This window comes from Pleurodeles waltl, chromosome 4_2, assembly GCF_031143425.1.
Source record: "Pleurodeles waltl isolate 20211129_DDA chromosome 4_2, aPleWal1.hap1.20221129, whole genome shotgun sequence".
Taxonomy (NCBI): Eukaryota; Metazoa; Chordata; class Amphibia; order Caudata; family Salamandridae; genus Pleurodeles; species Pleurodeles waltl.
The window spans coordinates 50,272,199-50,295,561 of NC_090443.1; the positions used below are offsets into that span (position 1 = coordinate 50,272,199).

Genomic DNA, 23,363 nt, shown 5'->3' on the forward strand with positions numbered 1-23,363 from the left:
GCCCATCACATTTAGTGGAAGGATTGCCACTTGGTGAGGTCTTGTTTGGTCTTTTTCACTAGTGGTTCCAGTTTGAGATTCCAGGTGAGATCAGGATGTAGAATCAGCCAGATGCCCAGATATTTAATGCTAAGTCTACAGAGGGTTATATTGGTCTGCCAATCGAAACAGTACCTCCTTGCAGGTGCTAACAATGATTTGGAGGGATTCAATCGGAGGACCGATGTTTCACCAAAGCACTGAAGGATATGAAGACATCGGGGCCTGTGACAGCCGGATTGGTGAGGTAGAGAAGGATGTCGTCTGCATATAGTTCAATACAGTCTTCTCTTTCCCATCCCCAAATCCAAACCTGGATATGAGCATCAATACAGATCAGATGTGCTAGTGGTTCAATTGTGAGTGCAAATAGAAGGGGTGATAGGGGGCATCCCTGTCTGGTTCCCCCCCCCTGATAGGAAAGGCGTCCAAAAGGATCCCATAGATCTGTACCCTTGCCATAGGGTTAGAGTAAAGGGCTAGCACAACCTTGCGAAAACGTGGTCTTGGTCCAGCGTGCATCAGAACTGACTCCATTTAGTCCCAGTCCACAGAGTCAAATGCATTCTCAAAATAAATTTAAAAAGTAGCGCCAAGTCAGTGTTAAGTCAGCCTGGGAAGACATAAGTCTGCGAGGAATTGCATGGGGCAGTCTGCATCATCTTTATGTGGGGCTGCATACAAGTTACAATAATAATAATAGGCAAAGGTCTGTACTACTGCTGGTAGAGTGTGCAGTCTGTTGCCTTCATCATCGATGATTTCTGGCACAATCCTGGTGGTTTGATGGTGGGAGACTAGCCAGTACAGGAGTTTCCCATTCTTGTCTCCCCAATCATAAATCCTGGCCGTTTTGGCTCTCCAAATATGTTTGGCCATCTCAAGAAATTGGCGGCATATTTTACTTCTGATTAAATCAAGTTTACGGGTTGTGTCCTCACTGGGGCCTACAGCAGCTTCAATCTCTAGACGAAGAGCACGGGCCTCTAGTTGTGTAATTTGAAGCAAGCAAGCTTATGTTTGGAGATAGCTTTTGGCAAACCCCAGTACAGTAGCTTTACTGGCAGCCTATAGGGTGTCAGGTGAGGAGACCGAGCCCTCATTACAGGTGAAGTAGTTCTTAAGTTCTCCAAATGCGGGACTGTATGTTTTATCCTGGAGGTACCAGGCGTTGGGACACCACAGTGGATGCAGGCCATCTCTTGGGGGGGGCCCAGACAAACCAGGAGGGGGACAAGATCATAAATACCTCTCTGTAGAATTTGGATCTGGGTCACCCCACAGCATTCCAGTGTTGACATAAAGGTCAGATCCATGTGTGATTGACAGTAGTGGGCTCCAGAAGTGTGTGTGTGTGTGTGTTTTGTGTTTGTCTTGGGTGCCATGTCCGTCACACATCACATGGTCCCAGTGATGCAGTCCAATCAGAGAGGTGTGGCGGGTTAGTACGTTGGGTTGCTGAGGGGAGGTCCAGAGGCATCCACATCAGGTGCTAAGGCTGCGTTAAAGTCGCCCCCTATCAAAGTGAAGCCTTTTGGCATGTCCAACAAGTGTGTGGAAAGATCTTAAAGGAAAGTGTGGAGGGCCACTGGGCATAAATACTTTCGTTAATGGTGCGTCCCTCAAGTGTACCGTTTAGGAATCGGCCCGAGGGTCTCGTACATCATGGGAGACGGTCATCAGGGAGGACTTTTTCAATAGTATGGCCACCGACCTAGAGCCTCTAGTGTGTCCTGCATGATAGACCCTTATCAAACCCTTTACATCCCAAAAATGGGCAGTGATGACCAAGTAGGTGAGTCAACTGTAGCAGTAGGGCATCTGGCGAGTGTTGGTGTGCAAAAGAGAGCACTGCTGTCGTCCATTTCACCTGATCCAGCAGGCCATTCACGTTCCAAGACAGGGCTCGGAAAGTTGCCATCATGAAAACAATGTCGATTGTCACAGTGTGGGGGTGGTAAAAGTACCACCTCTTAGCCCGTAATTAATGGAGAGAATAGAAGTGTGTGTCGCTCGGCGCTCTATGCCATCTAAAGCGCGTAATGTGTGGTAGGTTGTGCAAATGGTGTGTCTGTGTGTGGATACGTCCTAGAGGAACAATTACAACAAACAAAATGAACATGTCAAAGAAATCTCAAATGTTTACTGAGTCCGATCCCCCCAACTTCCGGCTCACCCCAGACTTCCCTCCCAGAAGCATTTCTCGCCCTCCTAAAAACCTGCATCATAGAGACAAAAAGAACATAGCACTAAATCAGAACAAGGGGTGTGAGTGGTGGACCCCTCATCTATGAAGGATAAGTGTTAGCCATCGAAGTAAGTACATGATAATTACAGCATGGGGTTGGGTGACAAGTCAGTCATCACTGCGGTTCGCTGCCGGTGGTGGTGACCTGGTGGGTTTATCTTCACATGATAACTGGCGATCTTCCCCATGTGGGCTCTGTTGATGAATTGATGAAGGAGTGGAGTCATCTCGAGTTCGACGAGACCGCGAGGGGGAGGTAGAGTTGGGGACACGTCGCCTTGAGAGGGTCCTATGGTGCTGGGGGTTAGGTTTCGGTCCAGTGGCGACAATCCCCAGGCCAACTGAAATGTGTGTGCGGGTTCCTTTGGTGTTCCGACATGGATGCTCCTCTGTGAGCCATTGCCAGGCCTGGTGAGTCAAAGAAGTGAGTCTTATTCGCCTGAATCACTAAATTTTGCAGGAAAGAGGAGGCGATATTGGAGGCCATTGCCAAGGATCGTCTTCTTTGTTGGACTTCCCAAGTATAATCAGGGAAGAGGACCTTGGTGTCTCCACAGCAAAGGTTGAGGTGACTGCAGGTCTCGCAGAGAATGGTATCACTGTCTCAAAAATTTAAGATGCGGGCTATCATCAGTCTGGGAGGCACGCCAGGTGGTGGTCTGGAGTTTATGGCTCGGTGGGCTTGCTCAACTGCAAACCAAGATGACAACTGGTCAGAGGGCATCAAACTCTTAATCCATGTTTCCAAAAAGTCTGTTGCTTGTTGTTATTTGGTCCATTCAGGTACTTTGAGCACATGTATGTTGTTGCACCCTGAGCACCCATCTGCGTCTTCGGCACGGCGATGGAGCTCCTTTGTTCGGCCAAGCAGGATTGTTACCTGATTTTTAAGGCTGGCTATGTCATCCTCCACAGTTGAGTCGAGATTCGGCTTCCATGATCCTAGCTGAGGCGTTGCAAAGGTCCTGTTGGAGTAGGGCCACATCCTCTTGTACCTCACCTATTTCTCTACTGCCACTTAAGAGGATTGGATCACCTGAAGGATGGTGAAGGTCACTGGTGGAAGCAGGCAATTTCCCCTATGGGTTTTCTCCAAGGGCACTGGTAGTTGGGCTGGTGGTGTATTGGTCCATACATATGTATACAGCTGAGTGAAAGGTAGTAATGGCAAAAAACTGTACCTCCTTGTTGTGTCCAATATGGTATGTGAGTAAGTCTACTCAGAGTGGTGCTCAATGGTCAATTGCCCTACTCCCCAAAGGCAAGAAATGTATGTATAAGAAACACACAATGTACATAAAAACAGCTAAGACCACAGCACTCAAAGCACAAATATTTACAAACATGAAAGCGAAGTCTGATGTAAGCAGTCCATTAGTGAATAGTACAGTAATCTTTGTATTCCAGTAAACAATTTATTTGGATCAACAAACACTTTGTATAGTTGGATCAATCATAGGCCATATATAGTGATAGCCTTTGGGATGTATATATAGTCATACACAGCCAACACGTGTTTTGTCACACTGTGGCTTTTTCAAGGCTTATCGGTCTGGTGATTCTGCCAGGGGAAGCCCTCGTAGCAAGTGGGGCATCCAGAAGTTGTAAGTGGAAGCAACTGGGTAAACATTGGGGCTTCGATGGCTATGGATTCGGGAAGATAGCGGAGGGGATTGGGAGCACTTCTAAAGTGTGAATGCCATCTTGGCATCCTTGGTCACACCCCGACTGAGCTCTTTTAAGACAAGAGAGAAAAAAAAAAGATTGCCGAACGGGGCCTCTTGGACACTTAGAGCTATTTCCACCCAGACTCGAAAGACTATTCATTCTACTACATCTCCACTCCTTCTACTCCCACATTGATTAAATCCTCATAATGCACACTCCCCTTGCCACTTTGGAATCCACCTCTATATTGGATATCTTAATCCAAGACCACACTCACCTGGCAGGGAGACCCCAGCTCCCCTCGGCATTTCACACCTTGATGTTTAAGTCCACAGACACTGAGACCCGGGGTGAACAGGGAAAAAAACACAGAGGTCAAACTACTTTTATCCACAATTTCACCTCAGATGTCTCCGCATACACACTGGGACGCCTTCAAAGGCACAGAATGTGTGCCATACAGACCTACTGCCCTTCTAAGTGCAGACACAAAGATCTACACAAACCTACTGGCTATGCGCCTGTGGTCTATTGGACCCGGACCAGTGGGATTTGTCTGCAATTGTCAGGGTGCCAGCAACATCCGCCACCTAGCTCATCTAATCCAAAAAGTACACAAACACAATATTTCAGCAATACTTCTTTTGCTTGGCACGGAGGAAACTTATGACCAAGTGAGCTGGACCTTACTCTCAGAGGTTCTCTGCAGACTTCAATTAGGACAAGGTATGATACAGACATTTTTAGCAGTCAATACAAACGCTACAGCAATGATTAGGGTGAACAAGCAGCGCACAGCATCCATCATCCTGGCTTAGGGAACAAGGTAGAGGTGCCCTTTGTTACCCCTTCTCTTCACCCTCATGGTTGAATCCCTGGCTATAAAGATACAACAGGAAGGTACAATAGCAGGCATATTTGGAGATTGCACAAATAAGATTAACCTCTTCATGGACAATGTCCCTCTTATACTGACCAACTCCGCAGAATATCTCGCCTCCTTTCTTCCAATCTTAGAAGAGTTTGAGATAGTATCAGGCTTCAAGGACACTGTTGGAAAATCTCACATACTCAAAACCATGACACTATCTGCAGACCCTTCCACTAGCCAAAACCTCTTTTCTTATACCTAGAAGGTATCATTACATGACACCTAGAGCGCTGGCTGAAAGCCAACTGGGCACAACTCAGCAAAAATAAACTCAATGACCTGCGCCAGTGGAGGCCGCTCTATCTGTTGCGGCTGGGGCACACTAACATAGTCAACATGAATATCCTCCCCAGAGCTCTGTACCTATTCCAGGCTCCACCAACTTCCATACCCACCCAAGAGAACTCACTTGTGGAAAAGCGTACGTGCAATCTTTAGGCTGGAAAGAATATGTGTATCGCCAAGCAACTCTTAATGCTCCCAAGGGACAGGAGGGGCTTGGCATGTCCCAACCTCCTGGAATACTACTGGACGGCTAATCTCCACCACATATCGAAACGGGTGGTGCGTGGAAACAAAAAGCACTGCCTACACATGGGCAAGGCGGTAGTTTGTCACCCTCTTAGGGACTTAGCATGGCTAGCCCGGTCCACACGACTCACAAGTGCCTACATCATCACCCCAACAGACAGTCCTTATGGGACCAGATAGGTCTCAGAAGAGGCCTCACCACTTTTCCATCCCCAACATGGAAATAAGAACCTGGAGCTCATGGTGGCCTTGTGCCCCACAGCTTTTCCAGAATGGGAAAGGAGAAAATGTAGAACCTTGAGTGATTTATTCTTGGGAGACGTCGTAAAGTTGTTCAAACAAGACTTTTGCATATCGAAAAAGTTGCAGCTTTGGAAATTCCAACTTAGAAACAGGGCGCTACATCCAACCAATCTTTCAGCTTCTACTAGACTGCTGAAGCACTTGGAGAAACTGGTAAGGTCACTCGAGGAAATTAAGGGACTGATTTCCAAAATGTATCGGGCTATTCAAATCTAGAATCCCACATGCTTACCAAACATGATGGGCACAAGATTTTAGGACAGATACATCCCCAAAAGATTGGGATCTTCTGTGGAAGGACACTGTTAAATCCCTATGAAGTATCTCCCGGAGGGAATCGGCATACAAAGTGATGTACTAATGGTAGCTCACCTGATCAGGCTGAAGCACATAACTCACCATTTCTGCCCTCTGTTGGTGATGCAACCATAAACAGGGCACTTTCATGTGCGTGTGGTGGGACTGTGACATCCAAAAGAACAATTTACTTACTTCTGGCAGCACCTTATCTGGTAGAGACTATCTAGCTAGAGATTCATTACCTTAGAATTATCCCAGACGTCAGACTGCATATTAAATTTTTCAGGAGCAGTACCCCCCCCGAGCGCCAGTGGGTGGCATCGTTTGCACCGAAAGTGACGTGTGCAGTACCTATATAGGTGCCACCCCAGTGTTCTGACATCAGTTTCTTTTCACAGCTTTCCATGCCAGGAGCCCGGAGCCACGAAGAACACTGACCACTGGTGTGAAAAACTAGAGCCAGGAAAGGGGGTCAGTCCTGACCCTAGAAATCTGGTTGCAGAGTGGGAAAAATGGGTGGGTCCGCAAGGAATCTACAGCTAGATAGTCTACCAGATAAGGTGTTACCAAAGTTAAATAACTTGTTCTTCTGACAGAGACTTCTAGCCTCAGAGTCCTTACCTTACAATAGATAGCCAAACATACCTCCATGGAGAAGGGTCGTGAAAAAGATTTTAGACTAAACAACCTGCAGGACCAGACAGGCAAACCATGTTGCTGCCAGCCAGATGTCCAGGACCAGAACTCATCTTGCTAACGCAGTGGTTGCAGCCTTTGCTCTGGTGGGATGAGCATGCAAACCCACTAGGGGCTACTTTTTGACCAATGCGTAGCTGATTTTAATACAAAGCACGATCCACTGGGAGACGGTTCGTTTGTACATAGCCTTTCCGTTCTTGGACCAACATATCCCAGGAAGTGTTGATTGTCTACCTCTATAGGTTTTTCGAGGTCAAAGCAGAACAACAATGCTCTTTTTTGGACCTACTGGTGGAGTCTCTCCTCTTTCTTAGCGGGATGCGGTGGGACGTAAAAGGTAGGGGAGGTGCTGGACTGTTCTACGTGGTACGGGGTGACTACCTTCGGCAAGAAGGATGCTCAAGTCCGAAGGACCAGTTTGTCTGGGAAAATGGAAATTAGGGAGGTTGAGTGGACAAAGCCTGAAGCTCAGTGACACTCTGAGCAGATGTAATTGCCACCAGAAAGGCAGTCTTGATGGTGCGGAGCCTAAGAGAAAAGGAATGAAGCGGCTTAAAGGGAGTACACATTAGGAAAATAAGAACCATACTCAGGTCCCATTGAGGCATACCAAACTGAACTGGGGGTACCATGATGCAGACCTCTAAGGAACCTATTTACAAAGGGGGACTTGAAAAGAGAAGGTTAATCTGGGTGCTGCAGTAACAGCAAAGATAGCAGATAACCGTTTAAGGGGCCCAATGCAAAGCCCTGCTGGGCCAAGTGAAGAATGAACAAAAGAATTTGAGAAAGGGGAGCAGAAAGGGGATGAACCTGCTGCTTAACACACCATGCCACAGATTTATGCCAAGGGCCAGCGTATACTGTCTTGGTAGAGAGACGCTGAAATGCCAAGATAACATCGCAGACTTCGGGTGGAAAGTTGAAAGCTGTCAATTGCCACCGATCAATCTCCACACATGAAGGCGGGCAGTTGACAGGTTCAGTTGGAGAATCTTCCCTTGCTGTTACAACAGAAGGCCCTCCCAAAGAGGCAGCCTGATTGAAAGACTGAGCACCATGCTCAAAATTTCGGTATACCAGACTTTCCAAGCCCAATCTGGAGCCACAGGGATTACTTGGAACCGATTGTTCCTGAGCTTGAAAACTCTGGGCAGGAGTAGTATGGGTGGGAAGGCGTACCGGATGCCTGAGCTCCACTTGAGACCAAAAGTGTCTGAATGAGAACCGCCTTGAAAAATCCAGCACACTAAACTACTGACATTACACTTTCTCAGAGGTGGTGAACAGATCTAACCAAGGCCGTTCCAACTGCTGAAAGAGATCTTGCACCACTTCTGGATGGAGACTCAATTCTTGATCTGCTAGGCTTCTTCGGCTATGTTCGACCGCACTGGCGTTCAAGGCAGCCCCCAGGTGTTAAACCACCTGAGAAATGCCCTGATGTTCCAGATATGTCCAGGGGTGCAGGGCCTCCTAACAAAAGGTCCTCAACCCCACCCTGTTCGTTACTGTACTACATGGTGATGGTGTTGTCTGTGAACACCTGTACCAGCCTTCCGTTGGTAGAGTGTAGAAAGACTTTCAATGTAAGCCAGATTGCTCCGAGACCCAACAGTAAGATGTGGAATCTGGATTCCACTGCAGACCAGAGTTCTTTAATCTCCACCTCCCAGATGGCCACCCCATCCTAAGAGTGCCATCTGTCACTATTGTTAGATATGGTTGGGAAATGCCCTCTGAGATCTGAACTATGAAGAGAGATTTCCCTGATCTTGTGTCCACAGGAACTTCAGGTTCCAATGCAGGGCCCGCATATGCCAGTGGGCATGTTTCACAAGTAGGATGCAGGAGACCATGAGTCCCAGCAGTCTCAGAGTCGATGGGGTGCAGATAGTGGTGGGCAATTGTCATATTCACAGAAGCCCTTGTGCAGGGTTTGGACCAGGACCCGTGCAGTACATCCATGAAGGCTTTGTTAAATGGGAGAAGCGGTTCTGAAGGGGTCAAATCCCTGCTGAAGCACCTCCGTTGAGCCATTAGCCTCAATAATCACGAAGGGTAGTTGAAGGTCCAGGACCTCGACTGCCCTCCTCGCAACCACAGCAATTGTGGCATCCTCCTCCGTAGCCATGGTAGGAGGAGACCAGGTCAGGTTCTGGAGTGGTGTCCAGTCCACTGGCATCCGCCAATTCCTCACACCAGTCCATGTCAGAGTCTAGGCGTTGATATTTTTCAGGGTCCGTGGCGCCTCTCAACCTTCCCTAAGTCCTAGCTCACAGGAATAGGGCTCAGACTCTGGTCTGGAGAGTATGGCTCAAGTTGGCGATGACTCTCTGGCTTAGTGTCAGAGTCAGGAATGAGAACAGGGCGTCACCCCCAGAGGGTCTCAGAAGCATGGATATCGGGACCGGTGCCAAGAAGACCAACGTAAAATGATCAGCGCCTGTCTGGCTACATCTGTGGATTCACAGGACCTGTTGGAGGGAAACCAGTGGGGACCCCTCCTGAACCCAAGTGGTCGAAAGGCACGCCAGCGAGGGCAGGACGTCCAATGAGGTGCATAGCCTCATAGAATTCTCGGAGTTGGGCTGGGGTCGCTCTCGAAAACTTGGGGAGGCGCAGACTCTACCGTGGAGCCAAACCTCGAATGACTATGCTCCATTGTGTCTGAAGACAGTGACAGACGAGGTGAGGTCAAAGAACTCTTCCACTAGTCCCTCTTCTTCTTTTTGTGGGAATTACCCGAACGCCTGGACTACTTCGACAAAGATAAATGGCTCCGTCACTGATCCTGGGACCTTCCTCTCGACTGGCATTGAGACTGTTAGTGTTGCATGTCGAGCGGCAAGGAGCTTGAGGGACAGCTCCCTCAAGGACTTGGGGTGCATGATGCGCCAGCTGACGCAGGTCTTCGCATCATGGATGCTCTCAAGTCACTAGAGGCAGACATGGTGCCGGTCTGTCCCCAACATCTTTGGGTGACCGGCACCGCAGGGCCTAAATCCAGCCTTTCTAGTGGAAATTCCTGTTACACCAGGAAAAATGATCTTGAAAAACTTCGACAAAAAGTTGAAAAGGTCAGTCAAAAAATGACTGGGGGTAGCTCTCTCTGGATCTGTGCTGACTGGAGCAGAAAGAAAAGAACTAACGTCAGCATGCTGGAGTGGCAACTATATAGGCACCGCGCACGTCACTTCTAGCTCGTACAATCAGACATTGCCATGTGAAGCTGAACATTGCCACCTATCGGCGCACAGGGGTACGGCTCAAAAAAAAAATCCAACTCCAGTCTGACTCCAGGTGATAATTCTTAGGGATGGAATGTGCAGCTAGAAGTCTCTACCAGATACTCTGGAACGAGATCCTGGGACATGTCAAGGGAACTCTCCAGGATATCCCCATCCCTGTTGATCTGGCTACCCCATTCCCCGGGTCTCTTATGGTTCCCTATGATGTGACAGATCCTTGACATGGAACTTATGTACAATCTAGCTAACACGGATAAGAAGTTTGCCCGAATTTGACAATCCCTCATAAACTAAATGTGACAGCTTGGATACAGAAGCCTCACACCACAAAGGTTAGGTAGGGTCCTACAACTTTTTGAACCCTCCTAGAGTCCTAGAGGAGTGTCATCATTAGAAGCAACAGCATCCAGCATTCTCCCCTCTCACCCTGCTCTCACGTATTCCGCCCTCTTACTACTCCTACCTCCATGATAATCTCCCTTTCCGGGACTCTCCTGTTTTAAGCTACATGGGTGATGGGGCAAAGGGGGAGATCTTAATTGCTATATTATTATAAGCATTACACAACAAGATTTATAAACGATCTGTTTTGGTTTTCGGAAAGAAAAAAAATACAATAAAAAGATCTTTAAAAAACCCTATTCAGGAGTATAAATCCAATGTATGTACTGCAGGACGCGTGAGAAAACAAAAAAACAGTTATGAAGCTTTTAGTTCCAGGCCAGTGCTTTAAATGAGCAGATATCTGTCCGGTACTTAGTACCTTTATTCTTTAAATTTGAAAGGGAGTCTCGGGACTTCTCACCACTGCTGCAATACATTTAATGGGAGAGTACCTGCACTTCTCAGGAGCAACCAGTTACTCTAAAGAGTGAGTATGCGCACGTCTGTATTTCCGTTTAAAGCATTGTTCCAGGCCCAATGAGCATGTGGTCTGCCTGGGATAGTTGATGGGGACATGTGGAACGGACCTCTCGTCCCGCTGGTCCAGTACACAGCGGAATGAAGCGTCCTCCATGCTTCATGACGTGAGGACTTCTCCCACGCCCGCATCCCACTTGCTCTGTAACCATGTCTAGCACCAGGACATATGGAAGGGGGAGCGGTAAGAAGAGGGGAAAGAGTGAGGAAGGGTTGTGACAGTCCGAGCTTACCTGCTCAATTATTACTCGTGATACGTGCCTCATTCTTTACTTTGAAACCAGAGTTGATATAAAACAGCATGTCTGTGCTTCTCTTTGCGTAGGAAATTTGCGCTCCTTCACTATGCGAGCTATCTTTCTGACTAATAGCCCCCGGATAGAGCAAATGCCAGCGAGTACAATCTTTGGGGTTTCCCAAGTGATAGAGGAGTGATTTTATTTGCGTCACAGAGGTTTCACAAGTGATGGAGAGCAGAGACTGACAACAACTGAGCTACCCTCGGGTTACCCAAGTGATAGAGCAGGTCTGTCCTTCGGGTTTAACAAGTAACAAGAGGGTAAAACAGATCCTCACGTATCAAAAGCAGTGGAAGGAAGAGCCACTCCTGGAATTTCCTATGTGAGGGAGATCAGACGTGTCTTGCAAGTTGCACTGTTAAGGAGAGGACAACTACCCCTCAGATTAACAATGTAGTAAAAAAATAACTAAACCTTAGGTTACTTAAGTGACAGAGCTCCCTTACGGGTAACATAAGCGAGCATCCCTCAGCTTAGGTGAACGACCGAGAACACAAGTGAGAGCAAAGCTAAAGTTGAATAAGTGTGTGAAAGCAAAACAGAGATCCACCAGGTTATCAAAGTGACAGAGCAGAGCTAGTTCTCAGTATAGTTAAGCGAAAACGAATACAGCTCTCTGCATATTACTTCTCTGGTTACACAAGTGAAAGAGCAGATCAGTGCCTCATGCTACACAAGTGAGAATGGGTGGAGCTAGTTCATGAGAATTTCTATGGCGTGCTTTACTCTATTGGTGTTACACGGCCCAGAACCTTCCCTCCCTAGTTTCGAGAATTGTGTCTCTTCGAGGACTCATCAGTTAGCCAGAAAGGATGGAAAAGGGAGTAGAGATGTTCGCCATTAGGGTAATCCACAGGGCGAGATCAGCATCTCACGTGCACTGTGGAATTAATCCCTCAGGGGACAGAATGCCCTTCTATTCTACAACATGTAAATTGAATTGGAAGATCAAACGCTACTAAAGACGTAATAGGGTATAACTGGTCATATGTAGTTTTTTAAGTAAAGCTTTTGCTTAGAACTCAATCTTCAATACTATCTTCGAGGACCTCTGTAAAAACCTAGGATACAAACAAAGGCCAGCACAGAGAGCTAGAAGGATACTGCCAGCTCCTCCGATGAAGTCCCAGAATGTCAAGCAAACCCAAGGTACTGCCCTCACCTCTGTGTCTTCTGTGGAGGCTGCAGAGCTGGTGAGGATACCAAACCGTTCCTTCCTCTTCTTCAACTTCTCGTCGTCCTCGACCTGAGAGAAAGAAAGACACAAACATAAGTCTCAACCACCTGCACAGGTTCCAGTTGAAGAGATCTGCATACACTTCTTGCCGAATCCCTAATGCTGGAACAGCTGTAGAAAGGCCTACACGCGGCAAGCCTGGGGCAAAATCTGCCAGCACTGTACTTATTTATATGAAGCAAGAAACATGGTCTACAGGGGGATTTACCCAAGACTGCTACCAGCAAGAGACAGACAACCAATCCATATCCTCTTCTGTGTAAATGGTTATTGTAGCTGATCCTCTTATTTCTCTGCTATAAACATTATTTATTTATTTATACAGCACACATGCAAACCTGTCCCTAGTGGACGGATAGTAGTGAAGGGTTAATCTGACAACCAGTCGAGGAAACAAGAATAAGATTATAGAAGTGCAATTTTTTTAATAACAGGAAGACCTTTATGTTTTTCGAAAGTTGAGCAGAGTACAATTCTGTCTAATATCAACGAATTCTAAAGGTAAGGGCCTAAAACGGAGAACCTCCAGACACTTTACCACCTCAGGACCATACAAGGTACAATCAGCTGGCAATTATTGTTAGATCGCAGGATCTGAGTAAACAGTAGTGGGCAATGTTTCCCCGGAGGAAAACCGAGTCTGACCAGACCAGAAAGGCATTTGTAGCCCATGCATAAGATTTAAAAAACAATTTGTTTGCCAACTGGAAGTCAATGCAATGTTTTTAACTCAACAGTTATGCTTGTTACAAAAAAGGACTGCCCCTGTGGGAACTGCTGAGTGCAGCGAAGAGCTAAGCCCGCCTTGCAGAAATCCTTTGTCCTTTTGATGTAAAATTTCAGACAGTGCTTCACATCTACTGAATGCAGGGCCTTATCTGCATAAGAGGGGAAAGAAAGTTGGCAGGTGAACCTGCTCATAGAACTTCTCATTCAGGTGAAAAGATAAAGATATTTACGCAAAGAAATGAGGATTAGTGACAAGCATCACTTTGTCCATGCTGAACCTTTAATAGGATGGCTGCTTAAAGATTGGATTTCCCCCAATACGTCTGGCAAAGGTTACTGCAAGGAGAAAAGCAGTCTAACAACAGCGTGTAATGAAGCCTTGGTAATTCGTTTGAAGGGACACTCCAAAACAGCCTTCAATTCCAGTGCCAGCAGGCGTTAGGGTTCACAAATGCTGTTATGACCATAATGGGGAACGATAATTGAATACTAAGCATCCAGAGGTAGCAGGAGATAACGAACAATGAGGAAGCATTTAAGAGGAGTACGTAAGGTCCAACACGACCAAATGTAACAGGTAAGGGAGACTCTGTACAGCAGCATCCTACATCAAAAATGATGAAGATACAATAAGCTGTAAGGAAACAGGCATTCACTTTGAACTAAATTGGCCTTTCCATCAGTAGATCCCAGAATTAAGTGAATCCGAATTGTCTAGCCTCTGATGCTGCTATTAGGATTAGTCTGCATGACTCATTTTAGTTTCCGCAGTACCCTCAAAATCAGAAGGACTGGTGGAAAATTGTATGTAGGGATCAATGGCCATAATATCAAAAAAGATTCCACTTGTACCTCGAAGCACCAAAACCTGTTGGTGAAGAGCTAACATTTGAGGTCCTTTTTGCTGCACATATCTAATGAGGTGCGTCTAATCTCTGGAACAGCGCCTGGCAGCAAGTTCCCACTTGTGCTAGTAGGCATTTTGCCTGCTTATATATGGTGTTGCCAAGCTATTGAGTAAATATGGCATATGCATCATGTCCGAGTAATACAATGTTGTAGGACAAAATGCCAAAGATGATGTGCTTCCTTGGGCAGCAATGGAAACGTTGTGCACCTTGTTTTAAGGTGTGTATGAGAGTTGTCCTACTGTCTCAGCTGAACGCCACCTCTTGATAGGAGATGCAAGATGAGAAGGCTTTCAGATCAAGACTTGAGTTCCATAATGACAGGCGACTTAATGAGTCAGGAGGGCAGTTGTTGACAGTTTTGCAGGTGAGCAAACCCCTCTTTCAAATAAGGATCTCGTACAGGCTTGTGCTGTTAGAATGGGAATGCTGTCCTTAAACAATGTCACTGGTTGCTTGCCCTTCTGTGGGACCCCAATACATTCGGCATTTGCCTTGTTGATTGTTGCCACTGAAAGGAAACAGTTTTTGGAGAATCCACATCTCAAGATGAAATTGTGGGAAAGGAACGCAGGATACCATCATGCTTAGAAAGACCTTGTATTTTTCGTATTGCGATTTTCTGCTGAGTCAGCCTTTCTTCATACTCTTAAGAGGTGTCTTCAGTGGGTCCATGCACAAACCCTTAAGACTAATGCTTGTCAGCTGGAGGTGAGAAAGGACTTTATTTCACTGAAGGTGAGGACCTATATGGGTAGCAGACATTGTAGGGACCACCCGAGATACATGTTCTTCTGGAAATCTTTCAGAAGCCAGCCATCCATAGAAGGGAATGCCCATACACCTTGACATCAAAGGGGGCTGGCACCCAGCGAGGCACGTGGTGAACGCTCATGAAGGAGACCAAAGGTTAGCATCCAAAATTGGTAGAGATGACTACATCCATGATGTAGAGCTACTAACTCTGATGGTGCAGATGTGAAAATATGCATCCTTCAGGTTCATACAAGACATGAACTCTCCACCGTTGAAGGACTAAACCATGTTGAGAAGGGAGACTACCTTAAAGCTTTCCTGTTTGATGTACATATTGAGCGCCTGAAGATCAAGGATGGGATCCTATTACTGAGATTTTTTGCAAAGAAGACCCTCAAATAAAAGCCATGGTGTCTCTGTGACTGAGACGGATTCAATAGCTTGTTTTACAGTGCTTTAAACGGAAATATAGAAGTGGAGGTACTCACTATTTTGATTACCGCTTTCTCCTGAGAAGTGCCGGTACTCTCCTATTAAATGTATTACAGCAGAGTGGAGAAGTGTAGGTACTTTGCCTTGATGCTTTAACCTGCTGATGAAGTTACTGTTCCTTTTTGAAGGACTTCAGCAGTGATTCAGAACCCTATTATATGGGGTGATATGGCTATATGACCCGAAAGCCCCTATCCTCCCTCCGATGGAATGTTTGGGTTTAGATACCCTGAGAAGAAAGGTGAGCCTAGTGTAATACTTGTCCTACTAAATGAGCCACCTCTTCCTTTAAGTGGTGTTTGGCTGATGGCCTGCTACTGCTTCCCATACTGAAAAGAAGATTACACTTGTTAGTAAGTCTATTTGGCTGTTGTGTGAATTTGTCAGAGTAAGAGCTTCTCTGGTCGCAGCCCTCCTGCAGGCAGGATGAGAAATAGTAGTGATGAAGGTATTCAGCAGTCTTACTGCTGTCCTTTATTGCATGTAGGGCATCTTTTACATGTTTAACAAAACAGGGGTTGGCTGTCAAATGGAAACTTTAGACACACCTATGACGGTCGAAGAAACAACCTTTCTGTTGTGAAGAACGGCTTTGGCTGGTGCACTGCAGCCTTCAGGTGGGCTCGAGAAATTGTGAGATTTAATTTCTAGTCTAGGGTAGAGAATGGCGCCGGTGACCTTAATGGAGCAGCGGTGAAGGCCCCAACCCTTTGGTTTGAGTGCATACAGACTGTAAGGAATGGGGTAATGAAAGTATATGTATAGAGACTGAGAATGTATGAATGGTTGTTTACATACTGTACAGAGTGGGGTAATGGGACTGAGTGCACAGACACTGTATAAAATGGTTTAATGAAAATGATTGTCTACAGAATGTAGATAATGGGGCAATTTGAAATGAGTGCATAAAGACTGCAGAGAACGGGCTAAATGAAGATGCACATACTGAAGGCAACGGGCCATAGCAATAAGTATATTCCTCAACACTTTAGTTTTGACCCGATAAGGCGGCTATCAGGCTCAAACTGCTAGCACTTAATTGTCACTCCAGGTAGGCTGACAGGTAAGTGTTTCGCAGATCAGGCGGGTAAGCAAGCAGCAGAACTACGTGCAGCTAAATAGATTTCTAAACCATTGTTTGTATGGTCCAGCTGTAGGCTTACAATTATGATTCAATGATGAAAAATGTGCCAGTGGGGTGTACGCAGGGTACTTGGAATTCTTTGCTTTGACTGTCCATTGTGCATTTTAAGGGGGGAGCGGGGGCGGACAAGTAACAAAAGCAGGAACATTAAATTACTGAATACATTTTATGCTTATATATTTTTTGTGACGAGTCGTTAGGTTTTGTTAGGTTCTACTACAGGATGAATCACCCACAATATTGCTGCAAGTGAGCGTGTTGGCATGATTTAATTACAAATAAATATTTTAAATGCTTACGTACAGACTACAGAGAAAGGGGCGGCCACTAGCGGCAAGCGTGAAGTAAAATATAACATCAGCCTTTGCGGCTGGTGATAGCCTGGTAACACCCCCACCCCTTTCCGCTGCTGACCGTGTCAGAACACATCAAACCTCGGAGGTTCATCTCCCTGGGTAACAATGCAAACAAGATTTAGTTTTAATTTAAATTATATAAAAAAAATAGCTGAGTAAATCGTCATCTGTCACAGCACGTATGCAAATGTATAGCCGCCTTTGAGTTAAAGGGGCGTGCGTGGTATGTTCGCCGGGGGCTGCCTGCCTCCCTCTCTCGGGACCTCCGTGCCCCAGAGCACAGCAGGAAGCAGCTGGTGTAACCGGGCTCCAATGATGAATGTGTCCGAAGCCTGGAAGCAGGGCTCAGGGGAAGGCATAACCCGCAAGCTGCCAGCCGGCTGGCACAGCCCGAGCCAGGTGCGCGCCCTGCCTTTGTATCCAAGAGCACGCGGGAGGCACAGCCAGCTATCGCTCAGCTTTGTGGCGAACCCGCCCAGGGCGCGCGCCTGCCACCAAAGGCTTGTCAGCGCTTGCGAGTGGAAAGGTACGGCTTGGGCAATCCTATCTAACATATATACCGGTCCGTAAAGTTATTGCGGAAACGCAAGGGTTACAGTAAATTACGATTGCCTTCCATACCTAAATGCCATATGGAGTGCCCCATCCGTTCATTTTCTTGACAGAAGACACAGCTCGTCTGTTTTAAAAAGGAGGGCATCTAGCGGACAGGGCCTCGAGTTGGTAGTCAAAAAATGCATGACAATGCGAGAAAATGCCTGGTGGAGTCAACAGAGTGTGGCGGAGAAGATGTATGTTTTCATCAGCAGCACAGCTGAGACCCAGTGGCTCGGTAGTGCTACAATTTCAAAGGCGTTGAGGTGCTAGGCAAGCAGCCTTCCATTAACGAGGCCAAAGCAGTTTAATGTTGGATTCAGGACCCAACACCAAGTCATGTCTTAGCATAACGACACATTGGATCTGCAGCTAGTGGTGTGAATTATCTGCACACCAAACAAGTTGTCAGTGTTAGGTGCTCATGCCCTACAGATCACTTCTTTCAGTTTCCACCGGGGAGCATAAAGAAACCCCTATATTAAATCAGATGGGGATGCACAACTCTAAGAAGTACAAATCCAGTGTATTCCTTGGTTAAATATCAGGACACAATACTATTTTCATCATGTACACATTTCCAAAATACAACGTTGAATTTATTCAGCCAATGCATCCCAGGTCGAAATGTGCTCGCTGAATACAAATATGGTGTTTTGAAATCTTGTAAATAATGAAAATAATATTAAATGTACTGATATTTAACTAAATACTAAACTAGATGTGTACTTTTTAAGAGTGTGCGGTCCCAACTGATTTAATTATGCATTAATTCGAACAATTAAAGTTCCTCTAAGCACAATACAAAACATTAACATCTGCATAGTCTGTCAAACTGCCTAGCTGTAAAAGACACAGTATGGTTTGCATAGTTGAAGAAAGCAAATTCAAACAAGTGAATTAACCTAGCAAGGGGCAAGAAATACACAACACAGACACGGAGATAGTAATCGGCCTCGTGGACTAGTGCAGATGAGAAGGCTCAAACGAGGGTTGGCGCACCTAACATTATCAAATTCCCACCATCATGGAGGTCCCCAGTACCAATCTGTATGGACAGGCTTGGAGACGTCCAATGCCAAAGAGAACCAACATAATAAGAGCATGCAGGTCACGCCGAAAGTGTCAAACAAAGAGATTAAATCTGACTTGTTACTTCTTAGAGATCAATGTCCTGCCTTAAAGAAATTACAATTAAGTTCAACAGAATGCAAAAGACAGTTTTGTGCGTTGTGGGAGATTTGCAAAAAGACTTGTAGTTTGCAAGGACCACAGTTTGCTTCTCCACAACAGAATCACAGCCACTCCCTTGAAGGACTACTTTGGAACCGAAACCAGGAAAGAGTAGATAGCAGTGGACAGTCAACTGGCATCAGATGGTGTGAATGGTTAACGTTGGACAATGACGGCTCAATATTAAAGCAGAAAAAGCCCCATGGAAGTCAGAGTTTGAGAAGCCGCCTGGTCAGTACAGCAGTTGTACGGGCTAAGCTTTTTCCCCCCACCTGTGTAGAAGGAAGAAATAGTGGATTGTTACTGCCAGTTGTACCTGTCCTTTAACCCACTGCAATCTGAGCTGGAAAAATCCAGGCCGCTCTGGTTGGCTCAGACAGGCTTGCCACCCTCGGTGGAACAAGTGATAACCGCTCTAAGTTGTGTGTTTTACGTCTCTACTCGATAGGGGCACGCGTGTACCTTTTTCTACACCCACTGTTTGGTAATACGTTGTAAGGATGTTAAATTAATTAAACCGTGAAAAACAGCGACAGTGACTCGCCAATCACCGTACACGCGCATGAGATGGAACTTGTGCTTGGGGCTGCAGAAGAGAAGAGGCCGCCTGTGGCAATGATCCTTAATTCTACAGCGCATTCATAGCGTCCATGGGCTCCCACTAGCAATTCCCAGGAGCACGGCGGTCAAGAGCGCCACGAATCCACTCATTCATCACTCCCATAACACGTCTGCACTATTTTCAGGTATTCCACTCACTGCGCACTCGCGGGGCCCACGGTATACACGCTCGTCTGCAGCACCTTCTCCACGGCACTCACTGCCCATCCGCTTACTGTGCGTCCTGGACACCATGGTCCGGCATTTTCACTTTTTATGCCACTCTCACAACCTCCTCGGCACGTGTCCATGGCATTAACTGTGGCCACTGCAAACAGCAAGAGGGCCAAGGCAGGGGAGAGGAGACAACACCTGATATGCCCACCGGTTTTGGAGCTGCACATGGAAGCCACGAGAATGTCATTTATAGGGACAGAGACTGCAGGTTCCCTTCTGTAAATGGAACTTTATCACAAACGCACCAAGAGGACGGGTTACCGGCAGCCTTGGCCGGGCCCATACGAGAGCAGGTTACGGCGTTATTTATTGCAGGAGCCCTGCTGAAGAATCCCCGAGGGCGCAGGGGCAACAGCCGAACTGTTCCACTAAATCAAGGGCTCCTAATGATCTTTCACACTTGACCCCCAGGACGGCGGGGTCGCCGAGAAGCACGCGTACAATGCACTTCACTCCATCTATCGCTGTCGCTGACAGCCTCTGATTCATGGCCTCAGCGGGCCCAGCTGAGGGAGGCCGCCGTGGGCGCATCTATCACCGCCGCCAGGCGCACCTAGCAGCCCATAAACGGCCCAAGGGCGCTCCCAGCGCTGTGCAGCTGGCAGCAGCAGTGCCCTCCAGTGTCAGGTCCGGAGAAGGGGGCAGCTGCAAGAGTGAATGAACCTCTTCAACCACGCTGTTCCTACAGGTGAAGAAACCAGGCTTCTCGTTTCAGAATGAACCCACCAATTTTCGCCACAGAGATGCACCAGGCGTAAATACCAGCACCAAACCAGCCCGGAATAAATCTATCCAATTCCACCTCCGGTATCACCGCAAGATATGAAGAGAGAACTCCCAGCTGTCTAGGGATACAAGCTCCCAATATAACTGCGAGATATGAAGAGAACGCTCAGCTCTGTTCCTTCCTACTATAGCTCTACAGGCCAGATGCAAACAGGCCTATTTTTTTTTTTTTGCTTAAAAAATAAAAATAGTTTCTCTGAGAACGGGCACTGCTTACCACTCCCAAAACTCTGATCACACCTCTCAAAGAGGACGGGGTCCAAAGGGGATCCTTTCCTTTTTCCAAATGTGTTACCACCCCAACTTGGAATCAGTAACGTTTCAATGGTTTGTGACCTGAATTCCTAATGCAAACTAAGACATATATGGTGGCTCACAATGTGGAAAGGACACCTACAAAACTCCCCTTGCTAATTCCAAACCCAGGCACTCAGCCAACTCACATTTCTTTATGCAAATGTCTACAACAACTTCATTCAAAACCAACACATTCTTGTGGGAGTACAGGCTGATAATTATTCAATAATCAACATGTAATGGCCCACTCACAGGTGATCTGTCAAAGTTTATTCACAGAAATGATTATGATGCAGCAATAGTCTTTTAGATCTGTCTTGGGTGCGGGTCCTGGACAACTCCTCTTAATGAGTAGACTCAACTTGCTACCATGCTTGTCCTGTAGCTGGCCAATAGGAGAGCCTGGGCTGCGGGTGCTGTGTCTTGTGCTGAGGACCCCCCCTTTTTAATCTCTTACTGTGCGGTCAACCCTACCATCAGGCAAATTCAGGCATCCGGGAAGGGTTGGTACCCGTCATCTAGCTCCTGACTGGATTTACCTTCACGGCACTCCCACTGAAAAAACATGCTCCCAGAGAATTTGGTGACAGCTATGTTCAGTTTGTGCCTTGATCTCGCTCTTCTGCACTATTCAAGTCCACCTCCTCCATGTCATCTTTGGTAGAAGTCTCCAGGATTTTAGGCAGGATGACCATCATCTGGTCTAAATTAATACCAAGTCATGCCTGATCCTACTCAGTTCCTTCCTCCTGAATGCCACCGGATCATTCCCCCCTAAGTGGATCACTAATATGTCCAGTGATTAGGTGCTTGCAAAAGCCCTCTCCACGGTTTGTACCAATTGCCTCTACTGCACTCTGGGGACGTCATGCCACTATGTTTGCGCTTTGAAAACCAAAATGCTTCCTTGGGTAGTTTGGGGTTGTCCACTTTTGTGCCATGGCCATGTATGAGTGACCACTTAGCCATATTATTGTAATCGTATTTATATAGCGCTTACTACCCCTGGCGAGGCGTCGAAGCCTTATGTTTGATTCAACCTGTTCTCGACCTAATACAAGCACAAAGATCTTAGCCCGACGTGGGGTTGAGGTGGCAGGGGGAAGCGTTCATGCTAAGTGGGTTCTTATGTAGGTCTTGCTGGCCTTGGATGGCCATCTGCCCAGAACCGCTAACCCTGCCTGTTGCATGCCCTTTTTTGATGCTGTGGTCGCTGCCCAAATTCGGAATGGATGTGACCCAAACTGGTGTGATGATAGTGCTGTCCCGCCAAAGTCCTACTCATCATTGTCATGCACTGGAATTTGTCCAGAATAAGCCATTAGCATGCAGAGACAACAGTTAGCTTTCGTCTGGACGGATTAGCGAGTATCCACAGAAGAGGCAGAAAGGGCAAGCTCTGTGGTCAGTCAAACACATTAATGCTACCTTTGTGGCCTTACCCCTCTGATCTGTCTTAGGCCAACTTAGTGTCAACCACACTGCCCGCCCTTCAGTTCTATGTCCCCAATTTTCAGGCATGGATCTCCTGCTACATTTTTAGCTGGTGCCACCAGTTCACTTAATCTAAACGCACCAAAAAATGAAATAGTGAATGCTATGTTGAACAATGCAGCTTCAAACTTCGATGCTGTCTCCTTCTGAACTACTGATAATAATGACCTCAGCTTCCTGAAGTCTATTGATAGCTGCTTATCTTTCTTTAACTTCATCCACACCCCTCCATCATTTAATGACTTTTTATGCAGTGTGACCCAGGGAGGTCATAATCTTCTTCCAATTTCTAAGTGTGAGCCCCTGCAGTGAAGTGTGTCTGAGCCCAGGGGTTGAACTTCCCTTGCATATGCGCCCACCCTATGAACCAATCTATTAAAGTGGCCCTGGCCTGCCTATTCTTAAAGTCGCCTGTGCCTGTCACCCTCAAAGTTGGCCACAAACCTGCTCTATGCCATACTAGTAGTAAAAAGTCTGCTCTGCCAGCCCAGCCTCCACAGTTCCTTTGGGGATGGAAACATTGTCCGCTCCACTTAGTGGCTAGCTTTTTGAATCTGTCCATCTGGAAGTGAGAAAGCACATCAGCATGTGAGTTCTCTAGTCCTGGCACATGCCTTGCCCGGACTCCCAGGTTCCCATCTAACTGTGGCTTTATCATAAACGTCATGAGTCCCAGTACTAATGGACACTTCACCCAGCTGGACTAGATCACCTATTGCATACAGGATTTTAAAATGCAACCTTTCAAATGGACGTTCAATGTGCCCTAACCTCCTATCCTTTTGAATTTTTTGCTCCACGTCTCCTGGGTGCTGTGCTGCAGTTCTGATATTTTTGGTTGACTTTGAGGTTACGGTTTCTTTAAAAGGGGATCCTGAAGCACTCCACAAATCCCTGGAGCAGCAGCAGCAGCAGCGCATCTGCCTTGTTGTGGTCAAAACGAGTCTTATCATGTTGGCTATGTGGAGTTTGTGTTCCTTTGTTTCTTGGCCAGTGTCCCCCATCTCTCCCGGCTATTTTTTCTTGTGTGCCTCTATTTTCTCCCTGCTTTCTTTCTGCTGTGCTTTGCTCCTGGCTGTCCTTCTCCAATGCACTACATATTGCCTGAATCTAAAGGCTGGCCACCATGAGCACCAGTCCAGCTCAAACTTCTAACATATGGCTGGACTGTTCCTTCTTGATGCCTGGCTCCTCAACCCTTGATAAGGGCTTGTCTTATTGAAGAACTTGGGCTTGTCCTGACTAGACTTGAAACTTCAATGACAAAATTAATGATCTTGTATGACACCCTCTTCCTTGGCTGCCATAAT

The 23,363-nt window shown here is 46.7% G+C and overlaps 1 protein-coding gene across 3 annotated transcripts in view; it reads right to left on the minus strand.

Annotated features, from left to right (window-relative positions):
* Positions 1-23,363, minus strand: part of SARNP (SAP domain containing ribonucleoprotein) — a 432,317-nt gene that overhangs the window by 24,448 nt on the left and 384,506 nt on the right. For all 3 annotated transcript variants that reach the window (XM_069230612.1, XM_069230611.1, XM_069230613.1), the window contains one exon: positions 12,353-12,436. In XM_069230612.1, coding sequence (XP_069086713.1) covers positions 12,353-12,436 — 84 coding nt within the window. The remainder of the gene's footprint in view (positions 1-12,352; positions 12,437-23,363) is intronic.